Raw genomic sequence first — 14,626 nt, 5'->3', positions numbered from 1 at the left:
ATTCCTCCAATTTAAATCCTTCCTAACTTCAGCTGTCACATCATTTAAAGGAGACATATTGTGCCCATTTTACCGCAGTTGATATGGTTCATTGGGGTCTTAATGAAATGTCTGAAACATATGTTGCTCAAAATACCACAAGGATTATTTAAAACAGCACCTTGTTACCCTGTCTAAAGCAGCCCTCCTCAGATTTACTTGTATTTTGGTCGTATTCCCATTCGACGCCATCTAGCGTATCGTTTCTGACATAGAGGAACCACAACAAATCGCGGGAGTTGTTTTTTCCAGAGTTTTTGGGACGGTAGACATGCCAGATACCCAAATTAACGTGTAGAAGCACTACAAAAGTGGAATTTTCATAATATGCCCCCTTTAACAACCGGATGCATTGAACCTAACAACAGGGCTTCTTCAGAATGTCTATTTCACAACAGAGGCCGATAGGAATGGAGATTACAAACAAATCCCCAGTATCCTTGAAGTATTCGGAAGAGAATATTGATGTATAAGATGAAATACCTTAAATAACATCAATAACAAGTCACATATTTCTGTCCACTGCAGCTACATGATGTACGGGTAAAAAGTGAATGTCTTAGAACCTTTAAAAACCAAATGGGTATTTGAATCATTTCTAATCTCTGCCCAATTCTTTCGAATTAAGTGGTTTCGGTGTTTAAACCAGGTAAACTGGTGATTTGTGTCCAGACTCTCTCACTGGTCGACTGTTAGAGAGATTAGAAAAGTAGAACTGAGGTTTATAAAACAAAGACAAACTGACTTTTCCCTGAGATTTGCCACGAAAAAGTCAGTGTCCATCTCAATGGATGTTTTCCAGAGATGTAAACTGCATCTCATGGTCTTTATCAGTGGCTGCACAACTGGTCAAACTCCATCTATCAGTCAGTCGGATGAATGTGTAAACTCCAGAGAAAGATAAAAAGTTCAGTCAAGATCAATGAATTCCAAAAATGTAAAGGGCCACTATTCGCACAAAATTCTCTGTTGGAGTTTCACAGGCCAAGTTGGTCCCAAACAACTAATATACACACTAGCTGTTGCATGATAGTAAAGTCTGAAGCTGTGTCACATATCATGGATCCATCTCATCCTCTGGAGGCTTCATGTGAAGACTGCAGTGAGACGTCCATTCCAACAAGTCTTCAGACGAGAAAGAGAGATGTGATTAGGGATCTAAAGGTTGGATCCGTCGCAGGCAAACCTGTTCAAGATTCAATATTTTTATTGTCAAATGCACAGAGATAACATGAAGCAGTCGCTGGCAATGAAATGCTTGAGTCACAGGCTCTCTCTAAGCAATGCCCAAGTAATTACAACCATAAAAAATAAAAATAAAAAATAGAAAAAGTATAAAATAGAATAAAAAGTATAAAATAGAATAAAACATATAAAATAGAATAAAACAAACATAAAAACATATAAAATAGAATAAAACGTATAAAATATAAGTAAAAGTATAAAAATAGAATAAAACTAGAATATAAAAAATTTAAAATAGAAAATAAAATATATACATCTAAATATATATCTTTACAGATGAAGAAAAAAATAAAACAACAATAGTGCAAATATTCAAATATGCCACGGTGCTGGTTTGGTGGAATTATTGCAGATCGGAGGTGTTCAAAAGTGTTATGGCCTGTCCCAGGATCCATTGTGAAGCCTTGTGAGAAGCTATGAGAGGAGAAGCTACACCACATCTACCCCACTCTCTGTCTTTATCTTCAACTTTTTCCAACTTCCTCATCCATGCTTTGCTACCTCTCCCCTTTTATCCCCCCCTAACCCCCCCCCCCCCATGTCATCCTCTACCGCTCCCTCCCCCCCCCACAACTTTTTTAAATCTCTGTCGGGAACAATAACACCCAGTGTGGTTGCCTCTAAGAGGGAGCAGATGCTGGAGCTGCTGCCCACTCAGTGCACTAAACCTCCCACCGCAGGACTCCTCCTCCTCCTCCTCCTCCTCCTCCTCCTCCTCCTCCTCCTCCTCCTCCTCCTCCTCCTCCTCCTCCTCCTCCCTCCTCCTCCTCCTCCTCCTCCTCCTCCTCAGCCACAAAGAACACAGAGCAGCGACACCAGCGCCAGCTCTGCTCTCCACCTCCCACCTCCAGCGAGGAAGGGTGGATAGGTTCACATGCACAGTCTGCAACGTCTCAAGGAGGAAGAGGAGGAGGAGGAGGAGGAAGAGGAGGAGAAGAGAATCTCCCTGGAGCAAAGTCTGTGCATTTAAAAGACAAGAAGGAGGAAGGTGGAAGGAGGTGGAATAATTACGTAACTTGTAAAACATCTTTCTGCTCCCGTGGAATTTATGTAATGGGCGTGAAAGCACTTTGCTGAATAATGAGACAACACTTAGGCTTCGTCTACATTACTGCAGGTTTGATTCTGGACAGATCTGATCTCTGCGTCCAGATGAAAACAAGAAAAACGACTCCAGCGCTCCAACAAGCGTGCCAGGCCACTAGGGGGCGATAACGTCTACATGCACGATTTTGTGTGGTATATTTTGGTTTAGTATCACATGTGGTGCAGTGATACTAAATTTAGCTCCGAACTTGTAATTAGCCGTAGCAGCGCTAACCAGACGTCTTGCAGCTGGTAGATCGCCAACGCTGTTGTTGTTGTTGTTTTTTTGCTGTGGCTCATTTCACAAAGCCACAGTGAAGTAAACTGTGACGTCATCGTTTCCACCAACACTCCATTTGACATGTTCACACGAAAACACAGAAACCAGACAATCTGCACTTTGGAAAGTGTTCAAAAAAATCAGTTTAAGTGATTTAAAACACCAGAGTACGAATGTGAGTCTTAAGCACCAAGGAGCTTTCCCAAGATTCAATGTTTTCATTTATCAAAATGTTGATTGTTCAATAGTAGCTTTATTGTCAATTTACTTTACATGTTCAGACATACAAAGAAATCGATAAAATGTTTCTCACTCTCCCACGGTGACACATATAAAGTGCACAGGCACAACGGATAAGACAACAAGACTTTTCCAAATTCTAAATAAACATACAGATTCACGTACAGCACATACAGCAGCATGAGTTAAGTTTCTGTAAAGTAAAGTGTAAACGTAATAAAGTGGTAAAAAGGGATCAAGGTGCAAAAAGTGCAAGAGACAGTTCGACAAAGTTCTTCTACATTTGAATTTGGCAATTTTACATTTTTCTTTTTTCGACTTATGCGTTCTCGGTCACCTCGGGGATCTTTAGGCGAACGGAGAGAAAACCCGCCGACTGCCGAGCTTGATTTATTTGAGCAGGCTCTCTGGGTGGGTGGGTCGTATAAACATCAGTTGTAAAGGCGTATGTTCTACGCCTCTGACTTCCACGGAAACTTGGTTGAAGTAAAAAAAAAACAGAAATGCATCAGAAGCATCAAAATTAAATGACAGAATTTGTCTTCTTGCGTTTGTAGAAAGTTTAAATCTACGAATATGAAAACCACATTAAAGAAGAAGCCTCGTTGGTGATAACAGTGATAAAAACTGACTTTTCTTTATCGAGCTGATATGAAGTTTAATTTGAAAGTTAAAATTTTAATATGAAGTTAACTTTCAGACACACACACGTGAAGCTGCTTTGTTTCATGTATCATGTGTTTTAAAGGCTCTAAATCTTTACATGTTTGTCTCTGTTACGTTTTACTGTGGAGCTTCTGATGTCCACACACACACACACACACACACACACACACACACACACACACATGACCCTCATCTAATTATCCCACAGATCTGCATCTCCGTGTACCCGGCTTCCTGCCACTCCAGATGTGCCTACAGCATCTCTGATGTCTATTTAATGTTCCCCAGCAAAGCGACCATCTGTTTATGCGCTCTGGCTGTTCCCTCCACCCCTCGTCCCTCCCTCCCCCCCCTGTATCTCTGCCTCTCTTCAGTAAAGAGCTTTAAGAGGCCTGGGCAACATCTCACAGACACTGTTCTCCTAATTGATTCTCTTCCTCTTTAAATTGCTTCGGTGTGTTTTGCATAAAGCCTTCCGACCACGTTACTGTATCCAGAGGGAAAAAAACAAAAAGTTTACAAGTAGAGTTTTATAGTTTTGCGGTGGATTTATTTTTCTGTTTCCTCTTGACTACGCAGTTCAGATGCAGTGATTTATATCCATCGCCTTTATTACTCAATGAATCTCTCTGATTCAAACATCTTTCTTGAAAAGCTGGATCATATAAACCTCTCCCTCCCTCCCTCCCTCCCTCCCTCCCTCCCTCCCTCTCTCCAGTCTGACACATTGAACTTGACGGATGTGCTCGGCAGAACCACGCCGCATGCCCCCCCCCTCCAACTCCAACGCCAAAACCATATTGCTCCACCTCTGCGATGCACCTGTGTGTCTGGCTTCATTTTGCGCTGTGAAAATATTTGCACTGCCGTCCTGTTTTATTAACTTTTAATACAGAAGTGTGTCCCGCCTCTAACGGGATATTCTGCCGCAGCTCGGTAAATATTTGCCGGTGAGCCGGAAGTTTCCGTGTCATGTTCGCTGATCTTCACACACGGCGTGCACGCACTTCATCGGGTTGAATCCAGTTGGACTGTTTGTTCCTGTGGTGATGAGACTGGGTTTGATGGATTAACTCACACGTCCTGCCAAGTTCGACAGACTGCTCAATTCTAACCTCTGCAACAGACCACATATAAAGTAGTAAATGACGTAATCTCTTGTATGTAATCTGTGGGTATGAATCTTCCTCATCACTGTGATATCATACCGGACAGATAAATTGGTGATAATTCTTTATGAGTGAATGTTTTTGGCTGCTGGTCGGTCGTTTTCTGATTCTTTTACCAAACAGAGGTTTGACCCATAATCTCTGTCGGTTGCAGCTCAATTAGCTTCCTGAGCTGCAAGTGAAATATGGGATAACACCCAGTTGTGTCACTGCATTATGCAATTACTCTGTATGTGTGTGTGTGTGTGTGTGTGTGTGTGTGTGTGTGTGTGTGTGTGTGTGTGTGTGTGTGTGTGTGTGTGTGTGTGTGTGTGTGTGTGTGTGTGTGTGTGTGTGTGTGTGTCTGTGTGTGTGTGTTGCCCTGATGTAGTTAAGCGTAAACCAAAGCAACTAAAAAAATAAAATAACATGAAATGCCTAAAATCTCCTAATGTGCAGAATCGGTTCCATTTCCATTTTTTGTACAATTTATTATTTTTAATCTGATTTCCTTTTTTCTTGATTTTGTCAATCAACAAAATGACCAGTTACAAAAAGATAAGAACATGACATCAAGTAAATTCTGATGGACACGATAATAATGTGAAGGTTTGTGTGTGCGTGGTTGTGAGTCTGTTAACGGAGTTGTGTTGACGGGACCCATCTGTGATTTGTCGTTGAATGAGCATGACCCCCCTTTGTCGTGGCTTTAACGGTAAATTCAGAAAACTTTTTGTGATTTACACTGGAAACTTTAACTTCAGAAACAGTCACTTGGCGTAAATTCTTCAGCCACGACAGAAAGAAGCAGCTGAATGAATACACATGCTCGGTATTTGCTCTTTTATGATATATATATCATCCCGAGCCGCGAGTCCAGCTCCTCTGAGGCCTGTAATGAGACTTGTTGACATTAACCCTGGAAAACGACCGCCTGCAGATAACAATAGAGCCGAGCACGGTGACTGTGGAAAGTGGAAAGGACGCGGTGAGGAACCGGGACTGGGACCAGTGTCATTGTTTCCACCAAATCCAGGTTCTCACAGGTTTTACTGGTGCATGTGTCTGGGTGTGGTGCCATCCAGCTGCAGGAGCTCTCATTGGGACCGAGTGCAGTCGGTTGCCCCCGGTGACAGTTCATAAGGGGGGGTCGGATTCCAATAAACACATCCGAGAAGCGTATGAACGACATTCTCTGCATCGCTTGGACAACAAAACAACCAAAAAAAAAAACGTTTTTACACTTTCCATCCATCTGTTTCATGTTCAGTGTTAAAATATATCTCCCATCTGTCCCGTTCCTCCAGCGAGAGGCGGCGGTTCACCGTGGAATAAAAGTGGTCGACCAAAGAAATGTTAATTGTCGTGTGGCCTTTGGGTATAAATAGTCCCTGAGTCGCTGTCGGATCTGATTCACAACGAGAGGAAGTATGCGTACGTCTGAGAGCGAGAGCGAGACAATATAATTTTCTTCTGAGTTTTAAGGGAAGAAACCTCAATTTGTATTTTATAATTTGGGGCATTGCAGCAGTCTATTCTCAAACTGCCTCACTCAGCTCTGTCGGGGGGGGAAACGTGCCCGACTCCTCGTCTGATCAAACCTTATAATTTAATGCATCGGTGTGTTTCTCCAGACAAGCTTTGTACCATTCGGAGGAATCCAGTGCGTGTGTTCCCCGGAGAGGAAGATCACTCACCACCTTGTTCCCAAATTCTTTCTACTTTCTACTACTTTAAAAAAACATGACCTTACTCTAATGTGTTAAGGATTAGGGACTTGAAGGGGTAATGTTTGTTATCTACTCTCCGAGCTTGAGTTAGTAGAAGACGAGAGAAATGAGGAATGTACGAGAGGAATCTGGAACCAGTTGTCGAGCCCGAAGGAACAAGTCGGGTTAGCTCATCTTCAGAGCTGATTATTCCCATGAGCAGTGTTTCCTCTAACCCTGTTCTGTTGGTGAGGGTTAGATTCTTAAAAACTCACTTAAGTTCAACGGTAGAAAATGTGTGTAACAGCGTATTTATGCAAAACTGGGGCGTCATCTTTTCATCGTACATCCACAGCTCTCGTTCTTCCAGACCTGAGCCTCATTAACTTTAAACTGCTGAGTGTGCACTTTCTGAAACGGTGCATTTGAAACCTCAGGACGTCATGAAGCCTCCAGAGCTCAACCACAAACTTTATCTCTCACCTGCTGGATGCAGTGGTGGGGTTGTCGGGGGGGCTTTGGTTATTATTGGCCGGTGTGACGTTTATCTAACAACTGACCCAAGTTAAAGCTAAAGTTCAAACCAGGTTATGACTTATTTGAGGTGGAAGCTCGAAGGAAGTCTGGAGTTATTCAGGAGAAGGTTACGTTTTGTCCTAAGTCCGAGTCATTGGACTATTGTTCAAGTCATTTGAGACAAAGTCAGTCCAGACAAGTCCAAGTTAGGTCAGTAGAGACATGTCCATGTTTGATGTCAATATAAAGTCGTGGACACTGGACTTAAATAACTTCAACTTTAACTGAAAGTCTCAATCTGAGCCCAAAGATGAAGTTTATAAAATAGTGTTTCAGGTCTAAATGCAAAGTGTTGTATCATTTCAAACGTAGTTTCCACCACTTCATTTCTTTTTTATAGCAATCTCATTCATCACATTTTCATTTCGTAACTGTATCTTCAATGTCTCTGTTCAGCACTTGACTCAGTGTTTGTTGTCTTGAAATTCTGGTGCAAATTAAACAACTGACCCAAGTTAAAGCTAAAGTTCAAACCAGGTTACGACTTATTTGAGGTGGAAGCTCAAAGGAACTCTGGAGTTATTCAGGAGAACGTTACGTTTTGTCCTAGGTCCAAGTCAGTCCAGAGAAGTCCAAGTCAGGTCAGTAGAGACATGTCCATGTTTGATGTCAATATAAAGTCGTGGACATTAGACTTAAATAACTTTAACGGAAAGTTTCAATCTGAGCCCAAAGATGAAGTCTATAAAATAGTGTTTCAGGTCTAAATGCAAAGAGTTGTATCATTTCAAACATAGTTCACACCACTTCATTTCTTTTTTATATTAATCTCATTCATCACATTTTCATTTCGTAACTGTATCTTCAATGTCTCTGTTCAGCACTTGACTCAGTGTTTGTTATCTTGAAATTCTGGTGCAAATTAAACAACTGACCCAAGTTAAAGTTAAAGTTCAAACCAGGTTACGACTTATTTTAGGTGGAAGCTCGAAGCAAGTCTGGAATTATTCAGGAGAACGTTACGTTTTGTCCTAAGTCTGAGACAACGACAAATGTCCAAGTCATTTGAGACAAAGTCAATGTCCATGTTCGATGTCAATATAAAGTCGTGGACATTAGACTTAAATAACTTTAACTTTAACTGAAAGTCTCAATCGAAGCCCAAAGATGAAGTTTATAAAATAGTGTTTCAAGTCTAAATGCAAAGAGTTGTATCATTTCAAACGTAGTTCACACCACTTCATTTATTTTTTATAGCAATCTCATTCATCACATTTTCATTTCCTAACTGTATCTTCAATGTCTCTGTTCAGCACTTGACTCAGTGTTTGTTGTCTTGAAATTCTGGTGCAAATTAAACAACTGACCCAAGTTAAAGCTAAAGTTCGTACCAGGTTGCGAATTATTTGAGGTGGAAGCACAAAGAAAGTCTGGAGTTATTCAGGAGAATGTTATGTTTTGTCGTAAGTCCGAGTCATTCGACTATTGTCCACGACATTTGAGACAAAGTCAGTCCAGACAAGTCCAAGTCAGTCCATTAGAGACATGTCCATGTTTGATGTCAATATAAAGTCATGGACATTAGACTTAAATAACTTTAACTCTAACTGAAAGTCTCAATCTAAACCCAAAGAGGAAGTTTATAAAATAAAATAACCGGTCAAGTCTTTCAGCTCTAAATTCAAAGTGTTAGGGTTAGGGTTAGAGTTTTGTGTTTTGTGTTTTGCGTAGTTCACACCACTTCATTTCTTTTTTATATTAATCTCATTCATCACATTTTCATTTGGTAACTGTATCTTCAATGTCTCTGTTCAGCACTTGACTCTTGAAATATGGTCCATAAATAGGTAAGAATACTTCTCCCAGGACTTGAACCCGGGTCTGCGTCAGCGTATTCAGTCCTGGTCCAGGACTCCAGAGGCCGACATGGATCTAGATCTCTTCTCATTACTCTGAATAGCTGTCTTTGAGAATATGACAGGTGACCAATCCAGGAAAAACCAAGCAGCGAGCAGAAAAATCAGTAGCTCTTGTTATTGGCTTGAGCAGCTGGCTCTTTTCACAGCTTTTCAAAAACAGGCCATTCTGCAAAAAAAATACCTATTTTCATTTCTAACATTTTCATAGCATGGTTCTCTGAGTTTTAAGAAAAAGCCAAATGAGGACGTTTTCATTTGTCTTTCACTATTTGTTTGCTTGTTTATTTGACGGAGGCATTATAGTTATTTTGCAGTTAGAAATATATTTTCACGGGTTTCATGAGTCAGTGGAAGAGCAGAAAACTAAAGTTTCACAGGCTGCACACGTCTCAAAGTGTAAATGCAACTTTCTAGATGTATTCCACATCAATAATTAATTCCGTTGTGTTACGCTCTCATATATTTACAACCTGCCGCTGCAGCTTCAGTCCATTCAAACCCCCGACACTCTTCCAAACTTTACACTGAGCCTTCTCCCCCCCCGAAGTCCAACTTTGTTTCCTGGACCACAATCGGCTGCTGGGGAATAACCGGGGCTTCAGTGTGCGACGTGTGGAGTTGTGTTACTAGTGATGTGTACAACTAATGATGAGAACCTCTGGAAATGGACAGCACTGTCTTGGCAGTGAAGCTTTTTAAAACACACAGGGTTATTTATTACTTAGAATTTGCTACAGAAACGTCACAGTTGTGTTATTGATCATTTGTTGTTGGGCCTTCGAGGAAATAAATCTGGTTTTAGAACAATAAATTAACAAGTTGTCCAAACCAGAGAAGAATGTTTCACATCAAGATGATGAATTCACACCAGACGGAGTTTAACTTCTCAAAGTTAAACCCGTTTTGAGAATCGTGTCTTTTGGTTTTTCCTCTTTTCAAGCCGGGCTCGTCTCAGCTGGATCCGACCTGAGCGTAGGAACAATGCACCATTCAACACCGTGAGATGTTTCCAATTCCCAAACAGCCTCATTGTATTTCACATCAACACAAAGGGAAGATCTGCCAGTTTTATGGCTCGGGAATGTCAAACTGATATGGATCTTTTTCTTTTTTTTCCACACGCAGCTTCCTCTCTGCATTTGATCAGCGACTTGGCAGCAATTTACAAAACCCGACCGTGAAAGTGAAACGTCGACGACTCACACTCTCAAATTGTTGCACTTGAAATGCGTTAATATTGTCTCGATTCTCTTCGACTCGGTCAGAACCTCGGACACTGTTTCTCTGCTTTATCAAAAATAACAGAAAATCTAACAGGAGAGCAGGAATCCAATCGGATGCTGTAAATGAATCGGCCATTTATTTTGGAATTCAAGCCTCTCTTCGGTTTCAGTCGCTTATTAGCCACAGCTTTACTCTAATGCTCGGCTTGGTGAACTCCAACACACAGCGCCCTCAAGATCAAATTAGAAACAGACTGTTACCTTCTGCGTCTCTGGCTGGAGACACGTCGCTCTGCAGGTTGCGTTTCCCTCTCTCCTCCTCTCTCTCCTCTGCAAAGGAAAGCTCTCCTGGAACCTGCTGCTGAATATTGATGCGATAACGACGACCACTAACGCTCAGCAATCCGTGAAGTTTTCCTTCCTCCGTGAAAACACGCAAAGTCACGACCTCAATGTGGAGCTCATGTGTTGATCTAAAGCCTCATGCTATGTGGGATTGGACAGAAAACCACATGTCCTGCAGCCCCGGTTATTTCCAGGTTTTCTAAAATATATTCTTTATCCTTATTATTTAAATAACGGACATCATGTTCCTTGTAGCCTGTATCATTCTATTTTATCCAAAAGCCTTATTAAGTCACTTTTCTGTTATCTACATTTGTCTTTTTAAAAATCTGTGACAATTAGTTTGTGCCTTGAGGTGTCCGGGCTCAGCCTTCGAGAGGAATTCACACATCCTTGTTCAGAGTAGAGTTTGCGGCTCCTTTGCATTGAAAAGAGACAGTTGTGGTTGTTAGAGCATTTAGTCGGGATGCCTCATGGGCGTCTTCCAGTGGAGCTTCACCAGCCACCCTCAAACAGGAAGCAGAGGAGGGGGGGTTACATATCCTATCTGACCTGGGAACTCCTCGGGATCCTCCAGGACGAGCTGGAAAACTTTTGGAATATCCTACAAGGCCGATCATTACCTTCGTGACCCCAGCTCCAGATAGAGGAAGACGATGGTTAGATGGATCTTTCTTTTTGTTATGGTGCGTTAGTGGGATTATTATTATTATTATTAAAGAGCTTCTGAAGACATGATATGGATCCATGGACTCTAAATGAGCTGCAGTACCGATACATCCGCTCAACCAATGGCAAGTCCAGTCTCAGCCGTCCATCGTGAAATGACAAATACAACCAAAGTTGACCTAAAGTCTGTTAAATTCCTCTGGCATGTATTCTCACATTTTATTTTAGTCGCTGTCCCGTCTGCCAACATGTAGGAGGTGAGGTTTGTCCTGCGGCCAGCCACCGGGGGGGAATCTCAAGGCGTCTTTATTGGAGAGCTGTCACGTTGTATAAATTTATATAAATTCCATGTACGCACCACAAAGAGCAGGAGGAACAGACAGAAAGGTGGAACATACGTTTGGTTTGCTTGGTTCACACAGAACCTCGTGTGAAGTCGAACCTATTCTCAACACTTTTTATTTTATTCGACAACAAAACAGTGCGACCACACCGCAGCTGAATTCTATGGGCTGCGTCCTTTCATTGAAACACAAGGGTTTTTCAATTGTGTCCCTCTGAAGCAATGTCTGCGGGGGGGCACCACGACAGCAAAAATAAACCAAACGTCTGGGAAACGCAGCCGATGCTTCACACATGTCTGATTCAAAACTGGCTGAATTTAAATCTGTCCAAGTTTCTCCTCACAAACAACTCTGGTCCCTGAGAAGTTTAACGTTATGAATAATTAAACATCAATGTTTGCAAATGTTCTTTCCAATCGTACGGATGTTCATGCATACCAGTTGCATTACCAGACCCTGTTTTTTCCAAAACTCCAAAAATCAAGACCATGACATTTTGTTTATAACATATATATCTTAAGAAGCATCTTCATCTACGGTTAGATTAACTTCAATTAAATATATAAAACATAAATCACAGGCCTTAACTGACACAAATTCAAACTTCTTAACATTTTACTTGTTAATACAACCCGGGTACTACAGACGAAAATGTGGTTGACCCCCTCACTCTTTGATAGCTCCAACAATTGAGTCTTCTAATAATTATATAACTAGATAATAACCGTTGTCTGTCTTCTCTCCAGCTTCTACAACTGGGAGACTCAGATCTCCGTGTCCAACTCCAGCCCAAACTTTGAGGCGGTGTATGAAGACCCCAACGGCCTCCTGTTCAAGAACAAGAGGGACAAGAAGATCCTGAGTGTGGACCCCTCGGTAGGTTTGCTGTTGTTGTTGTTGCTCTTCTTGTTGTTTTTTGGTCCCCAGGGGGGGGGCGGCACACATGGTCCATGCTAATTACTCAGCTCACCTGTTCCACGACAGTAAAACTGTCCCAAAGAAGCAGAAAGACGGAAAAAAAAAAACCTCTTTTCAAATCCTCCAGGAATAACTTTGAACTTTATTTTGAAGTCAGGTGACTAATTTGCCGTGTGACCACAACATCCTGTTTGCGTGATAAGGCCGGAGACCTCATCCTTCTTCTTCGCCGTCGACTGGAGAAAAGCTGAAACACTTCAAAAAGTTATTTTTCTCTCTGCCAACTTCAATAATTACCAACTTTTTTAGAGAGTCTTAATTGAGCCCAGATATCATCTCTGCAAGGGAAGCAGTCGCTGGGAGAAGCCGGGAGAGAGAGAGAGAGAGAGAGAGAGAGAGAGAGAGAGAGAGAGAGAGAGAGAGAGAGAGAGAGAGAGAGAGAGAGAGACCAGTGGGAGGGAGAGATATTTGCTTTCCACCTGCACAGAGAGCGGAGGATCACGGGGTCGGGACAGGTGCTTCCTCCTCCTCGCTCTGCGTCTGACAGCGGCCCGGGGAGAATGACGGCTGACAGACTGTTGTTTTATCTTCTCCAGTTTCCCTCTTCACTGGGGGGGGTAGGGGGGGGTAGGGAAGTAGTCGTTGGGGCCTGAACTATTTTGAAATTGCCGACGGAGCTGTGGGGACTGCGTTTTTGAGGCCAATCGCCAAAATGGCAGCTCAGTGTTCGAGCTGCGGTCGAGCTCCGCCCTCGACCAGGCCGTCTATTAAAAAACACAAGAGGAGGCATCGGAGGCCAGACACAGCAAACCGCCCCGGGGCCCGGGAGCCTGGCTCGGCTCGGCTCGGCCCACGTTGGCTCGGCAGCGGGCGAGCGGCACGGAACCATCCGGCGTTTAACCCCCCGTGAGCCGCGGATCCAAAGAGGAAGCTTCACAGAATCAAATCTCCCATCGACTCACTCTGGGTGGTTTTGTTTGTTTTGCTGCCTTCGTCGAACCGTGACCGCTTCTCCCGTCCTCGCCAGGAAAAGAGGGTCGGGGGGGTGGAGGGGAGAGGGGGTTGTCATATTTTATTTTATGACAATGTCTCGATTTAATCTAAGCAAAAGCAGAAAGGGCCGTTTGAAGAGGAGAGAGAGAGAGAGAGAGGGCTACTTAGATCACGTCTGTTTTGGTTTCTTCTTATCATTTGAGTTTCCTCCTCCCTGTGTCTCTGACCATAGATACATATATATATATAAGGCTAGATGTCTCGGCCAACGGAGTCGAACGTCCGCACATGGCGGCCATCTTGCTACAGGCGGCTCGCCCACCCATAACATTGTTTTGTAGTGGTACGTACTTTTTAAACGGTTTAAACGGTTTGGTTCGTTATAAACGTCAGAGATGTAGTTATGACACTGCATACTTATGAACAATTATGTTATTATCTAAAAAATTTAATAATTGATGCAGTGTCATAACTACATCTCTGACGTTTATAACAAACCAAACCGTTTAAAAATCGGTTGAAAATTGAGCAAGTTATGTTGATTTAAAAAGTACGAACCACTACAACACAATGTTATGGGTGGGCGGGCCGCCTGTAGCAAGATGGCCGCCATGTGCGGATGTTCCGGCCCGGCAACACCGACGAGACATCTAGCCTTATATATATATATATCTATGTCTCTGACGTCATTTTTCTTTATTGGTCTATTTTTACTGACGCTCGTTTGAACTCTCGGAGGAAGACGGCTTCACTTATTAGGACACACCCACAAGTGCGTTTGTGGTAAAAGTGTAAATTGAGTGTAGTGGCAGCCTGTGGAGCCACGCCCACTCCCAGCTTCTGACACACTCAGGGGGGCTTGAATAAGCGCTGCCAGCTGGTCGGGGGGGCTTCTCATCTCGGTGGAGGGACATTCAGAGTTACACTAAACATCTTTGCAAAATGAACGCTGTCATATTGAGCTGCATCTGGCTTCTTCTTTAATATCCCTGCTATAAATGGACGTGTCAGAAATCTGTGGTTCTCTCTATCTCCGCAAAAGATTGTTTTATATTAACGTTAAATTGTTCTGCGTGAAGGAAAAAAGTGTCACAGTTCCGACCACAGATTCTAAATATAGATGGACGACATGACGGCTCCTTGTAGTGAAGCCAGTGCCCTGATCACCCCCTGGTGGCTAGCTACTGTATGGGACTCCTCCATGTTCGCAGACAGGTCAAAGTGCACGTTAAATACGTTTTTCTGTCATTTTAAATAGTTCTTATCCTGTTTGTTCAAGTGTCTCA

The 14,626-nt window shown here is 42.6% G+C and overlaps 1 protein-coding gene across 1 annotated transcript in view; it reads left to right on the top strand.

Annotated features, from left to right (window-relative positions):
* cfap299 (cilia and flagella associated protein 299) overlaps positions 1–14,626 on the top strand; it is a 78,059-nt gene that overhangs the window by 62,242 nt on the left and 1,191 nt on the right. Inside the window, exon 5 of the mRNA XM_061072400.1 lies at positions 12,176–12,305. Within this exon, the coding sequence (XP_060928383.1) occupies positions 12,176–12,305 (130 nt within the window). The remainder of the gene's footprint in view (positions 1–12,175; positions 12,306–14,626) is intronic.

This window comes from Limanda limanda, chromosome 5 (genome assembly GCF_963576545.1).
Source record: "Limanda limanda chromosome 5, fLimLim1.1, whole genome shotgun sequence".
NCBI lineage: Eukaryota > Metazoa > Chordata > Actinopteri > Pleuronectiformes > Pleuronectidae > Limanda > Limanda limanda.
This window is presented reverse-complemented; position numbering and strand designations above follow the sequence as displayed.